This window comes from Caenorhabditis remanei, chromosome III (genome assembly GCF_010183535.1).
Source record: "Caenorhabditis remanei strain PX506 chromosome III, whole genome shotgun sequence".
NCBI classification, from domain to species: Eukaryota; Metazoa; Nematoda; class Chromadorea; order Rhabditida; family Rhabditidae; genus Caenorhabditis; species Caenorhabditis remanei.
Genome location: NC_071330.1, coordinates 10,689,726 through 10,709,047, shown reverse-complemented (window position 1 = coordinate 10,709,047; position 19,322 = coordinate 10,689,726). Strand labels below are relative to the sequence as shown.

General features: G+C 39.3%; 6 protein-coding genes across 6 annotated transcripts; all 6 read right to left on the bottom strand.

The window, feature by feature from the left end:
• On the bottom strand, nt 1-809 carry GCK72_010622 (uncharacterized protein; the record flags this gene model as incomplete). The annotated part of the gene is made up of 2 exons (XM_003110803.2): nt 1-233; nt 398-809. 2 exons carry the CDS (start codon nt 807-809, stop codon nt 1-3), a joined length of 645 nt encoding a protein of 214 aa, XP_003110851.2.
• A 1,265-nt stretch (nt 810-2,074) lies between these two features.
• GCK72_010621 (uncharacterized protein) lies at nt 2,075-2,452 on the bottom strand (the record flags this gene model as incomplete). Its single annotated transcript, XM_053727960.1, has 1 exon — nt 2,075-2,452. One exon carries the CDS (start codon nt 2,450-2,452, stop codon nt 2,075-2,077), a length of 378 nt encoding a protein of 125 aa, XP_053587537.1.
• An 8,171-nt stretch (nt 2,453-10,623) lies between these two features.
• GCK72_010620 (uncharacterized protein) lies at nt 10,624-12,595 on the bottom strand (the record flags this gene model as incomplete). The annotated part of the gene is made up of 8 exons (XM_053727959.1): nt 10,624-10,686; nt 10,734-10,809; nt 10,855-11,072; nt 11,121-11,212; nt 11,259-11,355; nt 11,427-11,557; nt 12,136-12,442; nt 12,497-12,595. The coding sequence occupies 8 exons, from the start codon at nt 12,593-12,595 to the stop codon at nt 10,624-10,626; spliced, it is 1,083 nt and encodes a 360-aa protein (XP_053587536.1).
• Nucleotides 12,596-12,954: 359 nt separating this feature from the next.
• Nucleotides 12,955-13,790, bottom strand: GCK72_010619 (uncharacterized protein; the record flags this gene model as incomplete). Its single annotated transcript, XM_053727958.1, has 5 exons — nt 12,955-13,074; nt 13,161-13,324; nt 13,369-13,587; nt 13,635-13,728; nt 13,773-13,790. The coding sequence occupies 5 exons, from the start codon at nt 13,788-13,790 to the stop codon at nt 12,955-12,957; spliced, it is 615 nt and encodes a 204-aa protein (XP_053587535.1).
• A 930-nt stretch (nt 13,791-14,720) lies between these two features.
• Nucleotides 14,721-15,623, bottom strand: GCK72_010618 (uncharacterized protein; the record flags this gene model as incomplete). Its single annotated transcript, XM_053727957.1, has 4 exons — nt 14,721-14,905; nt 14,949-15,255; nt 15,396-15,488; nt 15,561-15,623. 4 exons carry the CDS (start codon nt 15,621-15,623, stop codon nt 14,721-14,723), a joined length of 648 nt encoding a protein of 215 aa, XP_053587534.1.
• A 623-nt stretch (nt 15,624-16,246) lies between these two features.
• On the bottom strand, nt 16,247-16,853 carry GCK72_010617 (uncharacterized protein; the record flags this gene model as incomplete). Its single annotated transcript, XM_053727956.1, has 3 exons — nt 16,247-16,350; nt 16,407-16,584; nt 16,635-16,853. The coding sequence occupies 3 exons, from the start codon at nt 16,851-16,853 to the stop codon at nt 16,247-16,249; spliced, it is 501 nt and encodes a 166-aa protein (XP_053587533.1).
• Between the last annotated feature and the right edge of the window lie 2,469 nt (nt 16,854-19,322).

Below are 19,322 nucleotides of genomic sequence, written 5' to 3'. Positions count from 1 at the left end.
TCACTTGCAGTTGATGAGTCCGACAATCGGACCACAATGTTGTGATCCACATTCAACCGGTCCAGGAACATATGTGGCAGTTTGAAGTGCTCCACATGGAAACGATATGAGAGCAGCGATGATCACGTTGATTCCCGCGAATATTTTGATTTTTCGAAGAGTTAAACGAGTGGAAAAGTAGACGGGATGGATAACTCCGATATATAAAAGGGTAGCCATCCCGATATAGGATCCTGAAGTTATTTTGGAAAGTAATGATACACAGTTGTTCAAGCATGGCTTTGTTTTTGAAACTTCGCTCTACTGAAGTTTCATAGAGTAATCTGTTTAAAAACTCAATAGAGCAATGTTGTAAGAATCAAGCCACTCTAATACGTTGGAGAAAGTTTCAACTAACCTTGCAAACTATAAAAACTGATATCATCAGCAATAATAACGATAGCATAAAGATAATAATTAGAAGTTTCCGGTGGAAAATAAACATATAGAATACATCTGAGGATAAGAAGAGTGACTGCCGCACTGATTGATGAGATACATCGACTGATAACAAAAATATATCGTTTTTTGGTTTCATCATTGAAACTAAGATACAATGGAACTGTGATCCATAAGAAATACACATTGAGTATTCCAGCTAACAGAAAAAGAACAGATGAAATGTAGAAGTCAAGAATTGAGAGTAATTGAGCAACAATTGCAAAATCATGAATGAGTTCACACGGACGTGTTGTGTTTGTACAATTTACGAAATAGTTTTCAAATGGATAATGTTCGGAGCAATTAGAGAATAGGCCTCCACCTGGCATTTTACGGAAATGACAAGTTTCATTGATAAGAAAATGAAGGGAAAGTATTAAAAAAGGAGGGATTAAAACAGTAAGGAGTCATCAAAAGAACCAATATTTCCCACTCATTCTCTTGAGTTTCCAGTTTCGAAACATTTCGCTGGTTTGCCTTTACTCTTTTTGGTTAATTAGAGTGATATCACCTTGATTTGTTTATTCCCTAAGTCTTCTTTTGTTTCCGTTCGTAAAGTTATATTGTAAAAAACATTACCTTCAATTTTTTACCGTTTCTTTCAAGAGCTTAGTGATTTTTTGTGAAGACATGGAAAGAAGAATATACCTCAGCTTTTTAATGAAATAATCATAAATTAGGTTCACTTCTTTTTTATTAACACCTCGTTTTCCTTCACAAGTTTAGTCTCATGAGGGACCTTACCTGAACTCCAGTCACTTTTACTGTTTATTTAAACGGTTAAATAAATATCAATAAATATCAAGAGGAGAGCGATTGAAGAGACATCATATGCATTCGCCAGCTTTACAGTAGAGCATGGGGATCGAATGCTAGTTAATGGGACTTAAAAAAGGTGGAATATTGTACAAGGATTCAGTCAGAAATCTGAAAGAATGGGCAAACGAATCCATCCGGCGGCATATTCTCAATGATAGCCTACTGCTCCTGTCGAAGAGGAACCCTATAACCGGTGGGAACATGGGGATCGAATGCTAGTTAATGGGACTTAAAACAGTTAGTATAAAAGGATTCAGTCAGAAATCTGAAAGAATGGGCAAACGAATCCATCCGGCGGCATATTCTCAATGATAGCCTACTGCTCCTGTCGAAGAGGAACCCTATAACCGGTGGGAACATGGGGATCGAATGCTAGTTAATGGGACTTAAAACAGTTAGTATAAAAGGATTCAGTCAGAAATCTGAAAGAATGGGCAAACGAATCCATCCGGCGGCATATTCTCAATGATAGCCTACTGCTCCTGTCGAAGAGGAACCCTATAACCGGTGGGAACATGGGGATCGAATGCTAGTTAATGGGACTTAAAACAGTTAGTATAAAAGGATTCAGTCAGAAATCTGAAAGAATGGGCAAACGAATCCATCCGGCGGCATATTCTCAATGATAGCCTACTGCTCCTGTCGAAGAGGAACCCTATAACCGGTGGGAACATGGGGATCGAATGCTAGTTAATGGGTGTGCTGACTTTAGAGGGGAGGTGAACCCAGTCAGACTTAGAATGCGAGAATAACAAGATAGGAAAGGTTGACAGGTTTATTCAATATGGTGAATGGGACGTGAGGATACTTCAGTTTCCTTGAATTCTTGGTAAGCCAGATCGTCGGTGGAGTCCTTGTTGGAGACGGTCGGTGGAGCCACGGTAGAGATCCCGATTGGTGGAGCTTCCGATAGTTGAATGACTGTCCGAGAGAGCAAGAGTCCAAGAGTAGAGCCACGAGAGTCGAAGAAAGAGTGGTTGAACTGACGATTCCGTTTCCTTATATGCAGCAAATCGAGGGCGATCGTTATCTTGGGGTCGGCACAATCAGAGGTCAGGGCACGCAAGTAGTCGACGATAGTTGTTGAGCATTTCCTCGGGAAGGTCACGTAACACGTATTGAATTCATTGTCAAAACCATTTCTTATAGCCATTTTGGTTAGATATTTGTGAATCTAACAGACGCCATAGAGTTGTTAGGCTGGTTATTGAAGGTCGTGAATTAATGACTAGTTAATTCCACGACACTGGGGGGCCACGAGAAGAACTCTGTGGCGGCTCCCAAAATGCTGTGATCGTGTAAAAGCAGTTGCTGCTGTGAATGTGTACGAATCCTAAGTACAAGTGTTGATCGTAGTTTGTAACTGATTGCTCGAGTGATTTGAGTTGATCCCTCAGTTGTAGTGAGATAATGTATGTGGGTTTGGAAGTTTGTGAAACAGAAATAGTTGTGAGGGAGCTTGGTGAGCTATCTTCAGTAATCATGGTTTCTTGTTGCTCTGAGTAGTGTATACAATAGATTTTATGATTGTAGGACAGCATAGATATGTTATCGTGTGATAGTTATCCGAAATTGTGGTCTAGTGTGGACTGTGATAATTCTTGTGAGCCCGTGTGGCTTTGTGATTTAGTTAGGTCGTGAATTAAGACCTATTAATTCCGCGACACTGGGGGGCGGCAAGAGGTGCTCTGAGCACTGGTGGGTGGATTCAAAGCCACAAGTGGTTCTTCTGAAGTGGTGCCGGTGTGGCACGAAGAATCCGCAGATGGAACTGTAATGACAGTCCGTTAGTGGAAGGATCTCGTGCGTGTGTGTAGCTTTGATCGATGTTGTATCGGGGTTCTTGTGTGAACCAAGTTGTATTTGTATTGATCAAGTGAAGTTGTGCTCGCTCGATACTATGTTTGTGGAATTTGTGTAGGTATTTGTTGGTTTTAAGAAACCAAAAAAAAACAAAACAAAATAAAATTAACATTATCGCGTGCGTGTATTATCAGCACTTATCGTGTGCATTATGAGCACTAGTCGTGTGCATTATGAGCACTAGTCGTGTACCTTATTGGTACTAGTCGTGTACCTTATTGGTACTAGTCGTGTGCATTATGAGCACTAGTTACAAACTCGTACATATTCCGTAGTGTGGTACGAGAATGTGGAGTTGAAGCTACTCGGTGTTTGGGTGAATAGCGAATTGTGAGTGGTTCAGTGGTTGAGAAAGTTGTGATCCCTTTAGCTGCTCAGTGCCACGTCTTCTTCTTGATAAGACCAGAGCTAGGGTTTGGTGTGACTCTTTTCATTGTGGCTCTCACAAGTGTTGTGTTGGGAGTATCCTTTAGTGCCTGATTCGATTATTGTAAACCTCCATCTCTAGTATTCTCGCCACCTATGGGTTGTGTCCACAGGTCGATGCACCATGTGCTGACTTTAGAGGGGAGGTGAACCCAGTCAGACTTAGAATGCGAGAATAACAAGATAGGAAAGGTTGACAGGTTTATTCAATATGGTGAATGGGACGTGAGGATACTTCAGTTTCCTTGAATTCTTGGTAAGCCAGATCGTCGGTGGAGTCCTTGTTGGAGACGGTCGGTGGAGCCACGGTAGAGATCCCGATTGGTGGAGCTTCCGATAGTTGAATGACTGTCCGAGAGAGCAAGAGTCCAAGAGTAGAGCCACGAGAGTCGAAGAAAGAGTTAAAACAGGTAGTATAAAAGGATTCAGTCAGAAATCTGAAAGAATGGGCAAACGAATCCATCCGGCGGCATATTCTCAATGATAGCCTACTGCTCCTGTCGAAGAGGAACCCTATAACCGGTGGGAACATGGGGATCGAATGCTAGTTAATGGGACTCAAAACAGTTAGTATACAAGGATTCAGTCAGAAATTTGAAAGAATGGGCAAACGAATCCATCCGGCGGCATATTCTCAATGATAGCCTACTGCTCCTGTCGAAGAGGAACCCTATAACCGGTGGGAACATGGGGATCGAATGCTAGTTAATGGGACTTAAAACAGTTAGTATAAAAGGATTCAGTCAGAAATCTGAAAGAATGGGCAAACGAATCCATCCGGCGGCATATTCTCAATGATAGCCTACTGCTCCTGTCGAAGAGGAACCCTATAACCGGTGGGAACATGGGGATCGAATGCTAGTTAATGGGACTTAAAACAGTTAGTATAAAAGGATTCAGTCAGAAATCTGAAAGAATGGGCAAACGAATCCATCCGGCGGCATATTCTCAATGATAGCCTACTGCTCCTGTCGAAGAGGAACCCTATAACCGGTGGGAACATGGGGATCGAATGCTAGTTAATGGGACTCAAAACAGTTAGTATACAAGGATTCAGTCAGAAATTTGAAAGAATGGGCAAACGAATCCATCCGGCGGCATATTCTCAATGATAGCCTACTGCTCCTGTCAAAGAGGAACCCTATAACCGGTGGGAACATGGGGATCGAATGCAGGTTAATGGGACTTAAAACAGTTAGTATACAAGGATTCAGTCAGAAATCTGAAAGAATGGGCAAACGAATCCATCCGGCGGCATATTCTCAATGATAGCCTACTGCTCCTGTCGAAGAGGAACCCTATAACCGGTGGGAACATGGGGATCGAATGCAGGTTAATGGAACTTAAAACAGGTAGTATACAAGGATTCAGTCAGAAATCTGAAAGAATGGGCAAACGAATCCATCCGGCGGCATATTCTCAATGATAGCCTACTGCTCCTGTCGAAGAGGAACCCTATAACCGGTGGGAACATGGGGATCGAATGCAGGTTAATGGGACTTAAAACAGGTGGAATATTATACAAGGATTCAGTCAGAAATCTGAAAGAATGGGCAAACGAATCCATCCGGCGGCATATTCTCAATGATAGCCTACTGCTCCTGTCGAAGAGGAACCCTATTACCGGTGGGAACATGGGGATTGAATGCTAGTTAATGGGACTTAAAACAGTTAGTATACAAGGATTCAGTCAGAAATCTGAAAGAATGGGCAAACGAATCCATCCGGCGGCATATTCTCAATGATAGCCTACTGCTCCTGTCAAAGAGGAACCCTATAACCGGTGGGAACATGGGGATCGAATGCTAGTTAATGGGACTTAAAACAGTTAGTATAAAAGGATTCAGTCAGAAATCTGAAAGAATGGGCAAACGAATCCATCCGGCGGCATATTCTCAATGATAGCCTACTGCTCCTGTCGAAGAGGAACCCTATAACCGGTGGGAACATGGGGATCGAATGCTAGTTAATGGGACTTAAAACAGTTAGTATAAAAGGATTCAGTCAGAAATCTGAAAGAATGGGCAAACGAATCCATCCGGCGGCATATTCTCAATGATAGCCTACTGCTCCTGTCAAAGAGGAACCCTATAACCGGTGGGAACATGGGGATCGAATGCAGGTTAATGGAACTTAAAACAGGTAGTATACAAGGATTCAGTCAGAAATCTGAAAGAATGGGCAAACGAATCCATCCGGCGGCATATTCTCAATGATAGCCTACTGCTCCTGTCGAAGAGGAACCCTATAACCGGTGGGAACATGGGGATCGAATGCTAGTTAATGGGACTTAAAACAGTTAGTATAAAAGGATTCAGTCAGAAATCTGAAAGAATGGGCAAACGAATCCATCCGGCGGCATATTCTCAATGATAGCCTACTGCTCCTGTCGAAGAGGAACCCTATAACCGGTGGGAACATGGGGATCGAATGCTAGTTAATGGGACTTAAAACAGTTAGTATAAAAGGATTCAGTCAGAAATCTGAAAGAATGGGCAAACGAATCCATCCGGCGGCATATTCTCAATGATAGCCTACTGCTCCTGTCGAAGAGGAACCCTATAACCGGTGGGAACATGGGGATCGAATGCTAGTTAATGGGACTTAAAACAGTTAGTATAAAAGGATTCAGTCAGAAATCTGAAAGAATGGGCAAACGAATCCATCCGGCGGCATATTCTCAATGATAGCCTACTGCTCCTGTCAAAGAGGAACCCTATAACCGGTGGGAACATGGGGATCGAATGCAGGTTAATGGGACTTAAAACAGTTAGTATACAAGGATTCAGTCAGAAATCTGAAAGAATGGGCAAACGAATCCATCCGGCGGCATATTCTCAATGATAGCCTACTGCTCCTGTCGAAGAGGAACCCTATAACCGGTGGGAACATGGGGATCGAATGCTAGTTAATGGGACTTAAAACAGTTAGTATACAAGGATTCAGTCAGAAATCTGAAAGAATGGGCAAACGAATCCATCCGGCGGCATATTCTCAATGATAGCCTACTGCTCCTGTCGAAGAGGAACCCTATAACCGGTGGGAACATGGGGATCGAATGCTAGTTAATGGGACTTAAAACAGTTAGTATACAAGGATTCAGTCAGAAATCTGAAAGAATGGGCAAACGAATCCATCCGGCGGCATATTCTCAATGATAGCCTACTGCTCCTGTCGAAGAGGAACCCTATAACCGGTGGGAACATGGGGATCGAATGCTAGTTAATGGGACTTAAAACAGTTAGTATAAAAGGATTCAGTCAGAAATCTGAAAGAATGGGCAAACGAATCCATCCGGCGGCATATTCTCAATGATAGCCTACTGCTCCTGTCAAAGAGGAACCCTATAACCGGTGGGAACATGGGGATCGAATGCAGGTTAATGGAACTTAAAACAGGTAGTATACAAGGATTCAGTCAGAAATCTGAAAGAATGGGCAAACGAATCCATCCGGCGGCATATTCTCAATGATAGCCTACTGCTCCTGTCGAAGAGGAACCCTATAACCGGTGGGAACATGGGGATCGAATGCAGGTTAATGGGACTTAAAACAGGTGGAATATTATACAAGGATTCAGTCAGAAATCTGAAAGAATGGGCAAACGAATCCATCCGGCGGCATATTCTCAATGATAGCCTACTGCTCCTGTCGAAGAGGAACCCTATAACCGGTGGGAACATGGGGATCGAATGCTAGTTAATGGGACTTAAAACAGTTAGTATACAAGGATTCAGTCAGAAATCTGAAAGAATGGGCAAACGAATCCATCCGGCGGCATATTCTCAATGATAGCCTACTGCTCCTGTCAAAGAGGAACCCTATAACCGGTGGGAACATGGGGATCGAATGCTAGTTAATGGGACTTAAAACAGTTAGTATACAAGGATTCAGTCAGAAATCTGAAAGAATGGGCAAACGAATCCATCCGGCGGCATATTCTCAATGATAGCCTACTGCTCCTGTCGAAGAGGAACCCTATAACCGGTGGGAACATGGGGATCGAATGCTAGTTAATGGGACTTAAAACAGTTAGTATAAAAGGATTCAGTCAGAAATCTGAAAGAATGGGCAAACGAATCCATCCGGCGGCATATTCTCAATGATAGCCTACTGCTCCTGTCGAAGAGGAACCCTATAACCGGTGGGAACATGGGGATCGAATGCTAGTTAATGGGACTTAAAACAGTTAGTATAAAAGGATTCAGTCAGAAATCTGAAAGAATGGGCAAACGAATCCATCCGGCGGCATATTCTCAATGATAGCCTACTGCTCCTGTCAAAGAGGAACCCTATAACCGGTGGGAACATGGGGATCGAATGCTAGTTAATGGGACTTAAAACAGTTAGTATACAAGGATTCAGTCAGAAATCTGAAAGAATGGGCAAACGAATCCATCCGGCGGCATATTCTCAATGATAGCCTACTGCTCCTGTCGAAGAGGAACCCTATAACCGGTGGGAACATGGGGATCGAATGCTAGTTAATGGGACTTAAAACAGTTAGTATAAAAGGATTCAGTCAGAAATTTGAAAGAATGGGCAAACGAATCCATCCGGCGGCATATTCTCAATGATAGCCTACTGCTCCTGTCAAAGAGGAACCCTATAACCGGTGGGAACATGGGGATCGAATGCAGGTTAATGGGACTTAAAACAGTTAGTATACAAGGATTCAGTCAGAAATCTGAAAGAATGGGCAAACGAATCCATCCGGCGGCATATTCTCAATGATAGCCTACTGCTCCTGTCGAAGAGGAACCCTATAACCGGTGGGAACATGGGGATCGAATGCAGGTTAATGGAACTTAAAACAGGTAGTATACAAGGATTCAGTCAGAAATCTGAAAGAATGGGCAAACGAATCCATCCGGCGGCATATTCTCAATGATAGCCTACTGCTCCTGTCGAAGAGGAACCCTATAACCGGTGGGAACATGGGGATCGAATGCAGGTTAATGGGACTTAAAACAGGTGGAATATTATACAAGGATTCAGTCAGAAATCTGAAAGAATGGGCAAACGAATCCATCCGGCGGCATATTCTCAATGATAGCCTACTGCTCCTGTCGAAGAGGAACCCTATAACCGGTGGGAACATGGGGATCGAATGCTAGTTAATGGGACTTAAAACAGTTAGTATACAAGGATTCAGTCAGAAATCTGAAAGAATGGGCAAACGAATCCATCCGGCGGCATATTCTCAATGATAGCCTACTGCTCCTGTCAAAGAGGAACCCTATAACCGGTGGGAACATGGGGATCGAATGCAGGTTAATGGGACTTAAAACAGTTAGTATACAAGGATTCAGTCAGAAATCTGAAAGAATGGGCAAACGAATCCATCCGGCGGCATATTCTCAATGATAGCCTACTGCTCCTGTCGAAGAGGAACCCTATAACCGGTGGGAACATGGGGATCGAATGCAGGTTAATGGGACTTAAAACAGTTAGTATACAAGGATTCAGTCAGAAATCTGAAAGAATAGGCAAACGAATCCATCCGGCGGCATTGTAGCAAAGAAGAAATTTTTTGATTTTGATTCCTCTTGAAAACTAATAAATTCAGTAAGCGAGCGCAATTTTTTTCTCTTTAAAAAATTGAATGTTTCACAGTCTCCCAGACTCCGAGTAAGAACTGCAAGGAAATTTTTGATCTACCCTCATGAAACGAAAAATTTGAGAAATTAGCAGGCCTGTAACGTTATTACTTTAATTTTTAGCGTAAAGCTCAAGGTCAGAAGTAAGAAAATTTCAGTTTTAGAATTATTCTGAAAGCATTATCCAATCATTCAATCCAAAAAATCCTGGTTTCAGATATTATTTCAGGTCGAAAAGGCAATTTTTCATTTGGACTTCGGAAAAATCTACGGGATTTTTTCATTTCTCAACATTATCCAACGAATGATATCTCAAAACGTGTTCCGGAGATTTGTACACATTTCTGTAGGACGGTTTTTCAATTTTCTCATTAGTTTTCGAGAAAATAACAAAAAATTGAAAGAAATTCGGAATTTGATCGATTTCTCAAAAACTAATGAGCAAATTGAAAAACCGTCCTACAGAAATGTGTACAAATCTCCGGAGCACGATTTGAGCTATCATTCGTTGGATAATGTTGAGAAATGAAAAAATCCCGTAGATTTTTCCGAAGTCCAAATGAAAAATTGCCTTTTGGACCTGAAAAAATATCTGAAACCAGGATTTTTTGGATTGAATGATTGGATAATGCTCTCAGAATAATTCTAAAACTGAAATTTTTTTACTTCCGATCTTGAGCTTTACGCTAAAAATTAAAATAATACAGTTTTAGGCCTGCAAATTTCTCAAATTTTTCGTTTCATGAGGGTAGATCAAAAATTTCCTTGCAGTTCTTACTCGGAGTCTGGAGAACATGTTTGAAGAAAAACAGAGTTGAAAACTTACTTCATGTCCTAGACTATGCTAGACGAGTCAAAACTGCCCGACAGTTCGAAAAAAACTGGAACGTAGATTGAGAAACACAGTACTGATCCCATGGGTAATCTCTCTTGCAAGAAACGACACGAAATCCACGTCGGACCCTTTCTAAACGTGGGGGTCGTCGCCAACGTGTCTCGTTTTTAAACGCGTGAGGTCAGAAAAAAAAGCAAAAATTGCCGTGTAGTTTGATGCGTGTCGCTCGCTGTTTGTTTTTTCTTTATTCTCTTGTCTTCTCCAATACAAAAAGAAGGACCTACACAATTTCACCAATTTTTATTGCCTTTTTAGTTTTGAAAAAAAATACACACCTCGGAAGGAAATTCCAAGAATTTTCTGTGCATCTAAAGGAATGAATTAATTCAATTAAGCGGAATACATTCATTGCCTTTGATATGTAAGTTTATTCAAGAGAGAAACGGTTAACAATATAAAAAAGAAATCTGGAACCTGTAAGTTTGAACTATCACAACCCGGGAAAAATGCTTTGAGAACTCGTCTTTAAGAATCTACAGATTCATAGTTTTCAAAACTTTTTTCTAATTCGTATTCATTTCGAAACATTGATCATGAGATTTCATCGTGGAACAAGTGATGAAGCAAGTGCTGCATTTGGCATTCTGTCATTCAGCGTTTTGAACTGAAACTAACATTCTCAACAAATATTTCCAGATTTTCCTTTATTACCTGATTTTTCACTTTTTCTGACATTTTTTTGTCGCAGAAAATGTTGGCAATCGGGTCGAATAGAAATACGAATATCCTAAATCTTCTCATTTTCTTTCCAATTAAAAAACAATTGTCTTACCAAACGAGAGACTCAGCGAATCCGGCAATCACTTCTCCCATAAACTTATTTGATCTATAAAATCCATTACAAGTATCAACATCATGTGGAGCAACATCCAACAAGTATAAGTATGGAATAATTTGAGCAGCTGATATGAATATTACTGCTATTATTGCCCATCCAAGACGACGACGAACTCTTTTCATAGAAGACGCTGATGAAGACAGTGTATCAGTCTGAAAACTATTTGTTTTGGAAAAGAAACGGAACAATTATTGCCTTACTCTTTTCAATTTTTGATTATGCCGCACTAAAGAAATAAAGACGAAAAACAATATGGCGATTGTGAAAACCAAACAAATTCCAGAAATTATAACTGAAAGATTCAGAACTGTACAGAACTTGATAGTAGAATAACTCACATTCAATTAAATTGACCCAAGGAACACAAGTTTTCTGAGTGCAATTAATTAATCCTCCGGGACTTTGAATCGCTGCTTGAAATATTCCAATGGGAATCTGTAGACAATTTATATCTTAGAATTCACTCAACCGGTTTTAGCGGCGTTCCCCTCTTCGATGGAACTTACTGAAATTAGAAGAGAAACCAAATAGATAGAGGAAACCATGAGATAAACCAAACGTAGAGAAATTTGAGTTTTGAATATCATTGGATACATCACTCCAATGTAAAGAAGAAGAGCTAATCCAACATAAGAGCCTGAAATAAAACGTTTTGTTATTAGAGTGAAGGGTACTTTAAGACATGAATTGTTATTTTTGTTTCTTTTATATTCTTCCTTTAACTCAGATCATTTTCCTGAAATTATAGAATTATAGATTACTGGAATCCAAGAAACATGTTTAGAATAATATATGATAACCAGACACATATGACATAACAGTTTCATGTGAACAATTCTAGAATTATTTCCTCATGGTTGAGTCTATGGTGGGGCACAGAATTCAGTGACAAACCATCACAACTCACGACAAACTAAATACGGACGGAAACGAAAAACGGAGTTTGTGGTTTCTTACACAATTCTACACAGTTTGTTCGCCCGATGCCGAGCACAAATTTCACAAATTTCATAAAGATCATAATATGATTTATGTTACAGACAGTCACAAAATGAATGAGTAATCATATGGCGGTTTTAATGAAGACGTTTTGATCATCAGAGAATAAAAATGAAATTGTTGAAATTGGAACACGTATTTCATAAAGAGAGTATCAACAAATGGTTTTCCCAATTCAAAATTAACAACTGTAAATGTTTTCAGAAAAAAACTTACCCAATAGACCAAACATACACGTGGTACTGGCAATAGCCAATGGGGCATAAATAAAGAAATTCGATGAACTTGGAGTGAGAATTTGTTCGAAAACACTTGTAGTTAATATCATTGAAAAGACCATACAGATGCAGGATAAGCATCGAGTCAACAAAAATATATATCGTTTCTTTGACTCCTCTTCCATTTCGAAAAACAATGGAACTGTTATGCAAAGGCAGTAACAGTTGGCGAGAGCAGCCACAGAAAACAGAGATATTGTGACATAATATGCATAGAAATTAACAGAAATTGCTGTATTCAAATCCTGAAATTATTGAATAATTTATCTACAATTTACTGTAATGTTCAGAAGACTCACTTGAATTAGAACACAGGGAGCAGTAGTAAGTGTACAATTTTCGAATGAAGGCTCATTTGGATAATGATAAGAACAGTTTTCAAATAAACTGTGGTTCATTTTTCTTCTGAAACTATTTCTTCATGATGATTTTGTGCTATTCATTTGATAAAAATACATGTTTGCACTTAGGATTACAAACGAAAAGGTGGGAAAATTACGAGATTTTTTCAGGAAAAGTAAGATTTTGGAACTTGAATTCGTTACTAGTTGATAGGTTTTTTTGTGAGCAAATAGTGTAGATTTTTTACTTTTTTATTCAATTTAGATTTGAAGAACCCGTTTTTGTTTAACACGAGTCTCTCATTTAGATACATAAAATAACATTGAAAAACTAACAAGTGAATGAAGTAGAGCATAATAGAAGAGAGATGATCCGTTAGATGATTCATGATGATTCATGAGACAATATGATCATTTTAGATTGTGTTTTCGGCTCCCGATCGAATGATTCTTTTTTTTTCTTCCTTTCTTTTTTGTGAAAATCTTGTTGCTACGTTTCTAACCAATCCGACAATTAATTTACGCATCCATTTCACCTGAAAATGTGAATTTACTTCAATTTTTAATCCTTTTGTTCTATTTTCGAATCACATACCGAAAATCTCTAGTAGTTAATGTTTACCTGATTTTTTGCTTGTTTCGAGACATTTTTATCGAAAATCACATTTGCCGATGGATCAATTATTAGAGCAATACTCCATACTGATGCTTCAATCATAGCAAATGATACTTGTTCAACTATAATATTTTCATGATAAAACCAGTAGCATCCTGGTTTTGGGCCCCCTGAAAATCTGAACTTTCGGTTTTGTAACATGAATTTTTCTTACTATGTTTCTTGATTTCCATAAACACGAATGGAATGATTTCAGCAATTAAAACAAACAAAACAGTTATAAGAGTCCAAGTGAGTAAACGAATAGCAGAATTTAGATTATTATTCGATACAGTATCCTGCTTTTTAAAATCTTTTCGATGACATAAGAGTAAGATCAGAACAAATAAGAGAATCACTATTGTTATAATGAGGGATCCAAAAACAAGAACAACTGAAAATGATCACGTAGAGTAGAATTTTCAGAATGTTCCCACTTACAGTTCATTGTTGCAATTAGTGGAGCACATTTCTCTGGAGTGCATTTTACGCTTACTGGGATGGCTATCGCAGCTTGCAGGATAGCGAATGGAATCTTAAATTGAACATTGATATATTGATCTCAATGTTTTCACTCACCGCCAGTACAATCGACATTAAGAATATTATTGAAACTGCTACATAGACAGAGACTTGTGGGGGACCTATAAGAATCGATAATAACCGTGACGGTTTGAGCAAACAGTGGGACGACCACTGGAATGTACTCTGCGTCTCTCGGACCTGTACACTCTTTCATTTCTCTGCGTCAATCCCGCACAATGATGTCTCGTCATCTCTGCGCGCACTCTTACTTTTGCATTGTCTCTCATTTTCGTCGTGTGCTGTCACGCATATTAATTCAATTTTGTTTTTGTTTTATCCATATCATTTTTTGCGCATCTTTAGCGCATCTTTACCGTATCCATATATTTTTACCGAACCCCCATGATATTATACTTTTTGAAATCGGGAAGATCTGGAGATTACGAATATGCTAATTTCATACCATGAATATTCCAAATGTTAAATGTGTGTTTCATAAAAAGGACAAATTCAAAGTATTTTCAAATGACTTTTTTCCGAGACAAAGAAACTATTTTTGAAACATTCTTCTCTGTTAAGCCATGTGTCGGCTAGATGAAAGGGTAACCTTGGTTGCCGAAATTTCTCCTTCACAGCGCGACTTCCCTCTCGAGAATTTTCGCGTCATTTTTGCTTCTTTCAAATGTGAAGCCTTTTTCGTGAAATTATTTCTCCTTTTTCAACACTTTTCATGTTTTTATTTTATATTTTTCCAAAACTGACTTTTTACAGGATGACAGTGTTCAAAAAGCTCGGAGAAAAGGTCAAGTCCTTGTCATTGGTGGAATCAGAAGCCGTGAAACCGGTGGATAACATGGTTGGAATCGAGTCGTGAAGGTAAAATTTTGATTTATTCATCTACTTTTTAAGAATTACGTATAAAAGTCAATAAAAATAATGATAGAGAAAAACAATTAAGAAAATTTGAAAGGAATACAGAAAAAATAAATTAGGATAACTAAGCTAAAGTTGAACAAATGCTGGTGGCCGTGGCAAAAGACGGGGAAGTACAATAAAGGCTGTGGCGAAATCACGGTCCTGAGGCTTTTTTGTATACCGTCGGCATATCCAACACCTGGCCACCACCACCCCATTGATTTCCTCAGTCACCTGAGCCAAGCAGTTGTGACAGCAGATGTGGCCGCAGGCTGAAATTTGTTTTTAGATCCAATTGTTGAAATTTATCGTTACCTATGACTTTTGGAATATTGGCTTCATGGCTATATTCCTGGAGGCAGAGTTGGCAAATACGGCTCTCCTCCCGAACCTCTTCATTCCAATTAAACCATGCTAGTTCCGCATCTCGCCTGGCGATCTCCAGATCTTTTCGGGCTACTTCGGCCTGGAGGGCATCTATTCCTCCTTCTAATGTGTCATTATCCTGGGCTAATGTGTCATTATCCTGGGCTAATGTGTCATTATCCTGGGCTAATATGTCATTATCCTGGGAGATCAAGTTAAGCCTTCTTTCCAAAGCATTTCCCCGGCTTTTAGCGATCTGAAAAGTGAAACTATAATTTATATTTTACTAAGTTCATTGAAATTACATAAAATAGTTTTTTTTTTTTTTTTCATTCTACGAAATTCGTCATCAAAATAACATTAAATAGAATTTTCCCATTCTACAAATACTATTACCTTCAGTTTGATCCGTAGATTCTTAAGCTCGGTGCTCTCCTTTTCGAGAAATGACACTCTCTTCTCCAAGGCCTTCATCCGATTTTTAGCAATCTGAAAATGTGAAAAATATTCTTTAAACTTTTCTTTTAGGTGAAGAAATAAAAATGTAAATGCAAATTTTACCTTGGCTTGGACTTCTGCGGAACGACCTGAGGACAAGGAAACAGTTGGTTTGCTAAGCGACATGGCTGAAATTGAAAAGTGAATAAAAGGGTGAGTATTTTAAAATCTAAATTTCTAGTAGATGGCTCCTCAGCAAAATTCCAGAAAAGTACGATTAAAAATAAATAAAAATTTAAACGACTCGTTCGTAAATAAATTTCAAACATCCAAAATTGGAAACCTTAAAGCTAAAATAATCAAATTTTGATACATCTAACAATACTTTTGAAAACCCTAAACCATAACGTAATCAGGAAAACAAATGTTTCCAGTACTTTCACGAAGATGACAGAGCTACTATTTCTGGTTAATAGCTGAATAACATTCTACTAGAAATTTAACGAAAAATTATATGAAAATTGAAATAAAGAATTGAAATAAAAATGAAAAATTTTGGAGCAAATGAATAAAGTTTAACAATTCCGAAGGCGGAGTCTCGCGAAAAAATAGTGTAATAGTGGTCCATTTTTGACTCGATAGTGATGAGTTATCACTGTATTCTAGAGCCCATATACGTATTTTTGTTTGCTTACCGGTGAGTAGAGTTCTGAATACTCATCATACTCTCCCGAACATAGAAACAACTTCTGGGTTACTGTAGTTTATTGAAAGAATTCTGTCAAGTAATAATAAAAAATGGAAAATATTTAGAGATTATAATTTTTCTTGACTGATGGGAGGTCGAAATGGAAGAACTTTGTAGCACGTTGATGATTGAAGTGAGCACGGCATACAGTACAGAGAGCCATTGCTGAAAATAATTGAATAAGAATATGATATTTAACGGAAAAAATATAAAAAACTTACGCATTTGAACCATTCCATCAGCAACTGTTTTTGGTTCTTGAGTCGAGTTGAAAATTCTACAATTGAGGCACATGTTGACAATGAATGGCCCAATGTCCTTGAAAATGAAAGATGGCTTCAGAACGGCCCCCTCTTCGGTTGGAATAGCACTCTCCTTGGCACGCTTGTGGAGCCACTCCTAAAAATAACAAATTTTCTATTTAAATACTGAAAAGTGTTGAAACCGACCACTCTTCTTTTATGGGCGTCCTCTGGTGATTCGACCTTCTTTTCCTCGCGCTTTCGTTTGTACGCGGATTTTTGAGGGAAACTTGGCTTCTCAATCGGTTCCATAGCAGCTTCCTTGACAAAATCATCAATGGTTTTTTCGGTGGTTGGAGACCAATTCTTGATTGCGTCTTGCTCTGGAGCTTTAGCTTTTGGATTATCCCAACGAGTAATAGGCATTTCTAGAATAGTAAGAAATTTATTGAAGAGCGATAAAAAGTGAATGAAATGAAATGAAAGTGACAAGCATATCAAAAAAGGGGCGGAGTCAAGCAAAAATTTTTTGAGCAAAAATAATTGAAAAAGTATGATATTTCAGGAAAAACGAGGAAAATTGTCAAATTGAGCCATGACTCAATCATTGGAATTGGATGATAGGTGTGGAAAAACATCAAAAAGGACGAAAACACGGTGGAAAGCACAATATTGCGGGTAGGTGTATTGGAGGGCACTTTTTCACAAAATCGAAGATGACTCATCGAAAACGTAATTGAATTCAGCAAAAGTGTAGGGGGAATCGGTAGCACTTTTTTTTTCAATTTCGTCACTTTTCCTTCATAATGTTGAAAACTGGAGCAGAACCCTTGTTGAAGTTGAAAACGAATGTTTCCGGTTTCTTCACGGTTTTTGGCACAATTTCGTTTGAAAAGTAGATTGGTTCTATTCCACCCGTATTCATCTGAAATTTTTATTATTTTTGACACATTTTTGACTATAAAACTCACCATTCCTCCTTGATCGTAATATGGTTGCTGTGTGCTCGTGACATATCCGGTGCCAGTCTCATTTATATTCTTTTGTGGAGCTGTTGTTGCCAATTGTGACATTTTTCAGGATCTCTGGAAGAAAATGGCTCAAGTCGAGTTGGAAATCAAAGAGTTGGTGAACGAGTTGGTGGGAAAAGTGGAAGAAATGGATCGAGAACGTATCGAGTCGGAAATCAAAGAGGTGGTGAACGAGTTGGTGGGAAAAGTGGAAGAAATGGAGAACAATGAGGCCGAAAACGAGGTGAGTCACATTTTGAAGACATATTTATAATGGTTTTTCTCTTAGATGCAAGTAGGCGGTTCCTCGTTGAAAGTTTTGAGTAGGGCCGTGACGGAGGGGAAGAGGCGTTTTAAAGGTGCCGTGACACGTGTCAAATTAGATATAGAAATCCCCAGACTTTATACTGTGGACCCTAACGGTCCACAACTTTTTGGAGAGGACATTATAAAAATAATTAAAAATAATGTACCATCTGGGATTTCTCATTCTAATTGCCGAGTGGGAATCATGCTCGAGTCGGATGAAATTTCCGAAGTGATTGGGCTTTCTTTTAAACCTTTGAACAAGCTGTCCTCAGAAGACCTTGTTCAAAGTATGGAGGAAATGTCCCAGTCCAATAAATCTGTACTCGAGCTTGATACCCCGAAGCTGGCACTTCGCATCACCTACCTAAACCCTCCGTCTGGCAGCGGAGGAAAGAGGAAATTCGATATAGCCAGCCTACTCGATCTGACGGCATTTGGGAAACGATCGAAAAGAGCCAAAGAGAGAGGAGAGGAACAGGTCGCGAGCGATCTTTTTGATGCTGCCGCCAAGGATACCGACGGATCCGAGGAGGATGAGGAGACGGAGGCTGAAGAGCTTGAGGATGAAGTCATCAGACCACAACGGAGCAACATTATGAAAAATGATGGTAATTTTTAAATAAATTGTTTCTTAAGTAAAATACCTTTTTTCAGTCGTGGAAGACTGCCTGGTACACGCGCTATACCAGGCTGAAATGCACTTTGAATGGCAGAAGCTTGATAGATGCAGAAACAAATACCTCAACTCCACCCGCAAATCCCACAGCCGGCCAAACAAGTTCCCAGAAGTATACAAGGCTGTACGGAAAATGAAAAAGGTAATCCCATTCTTTAGATTCATTCAAACTTTTAGATATTTTTATAGGAGGCCAATGTCATAAAATCAACGGATTTTGACATGTTGGATGTGAAGCAATTCCAGGAGACAATCTATGCTGGCAAATATCAAATAATTGTCTTCACACAAAACTCCTCCACGCCGTACTATGCTGGTCCATATGTTGGAAAGGACAAACAATTGGTACTCTATCTGGCGGACGGTCACTACTCGGGTGTGCGGAGTCTGTGTGCCCTCCTCAAGACGAAATATTATTGTGGACTATGCCAGACGAGATACCGAGATGCGGCCTCCCATTATAAATGTCGTCTTCGTCATCGATTGTGTGGAGCGAATGACTGCCACAGCTCGAAGGACGATGTCGAAACAACATGCACAAAATGTAGAGTGGTTTTTCCCTCGGAAAATTGTTACCAAAATCATCTTCGTCGTGGTGAGTTGTTTACTTTTGAAAAAATGTATTAATTTTTCTTGTTTAGGTCCGAGAAATGGTAAAAGTAGATGTGACTTTACCAAATTTTGTGGGAAATGTGAGACAGCATATTACTACAATAAAAACAATCGAGGCCATGTGTGTGGTGAAAAATACTGTCACCGTTGTCAAATCCCGAAGGATCAAGATCATAAATGCACAATGACACCATGTGGAAAAAATGAAAAGAAGTTGACAAGGAAAAGAGTGTATTTCGACATCGAGGTGAGTATTTTGTGAAATTTTCCCAAAACATTTTTATATTT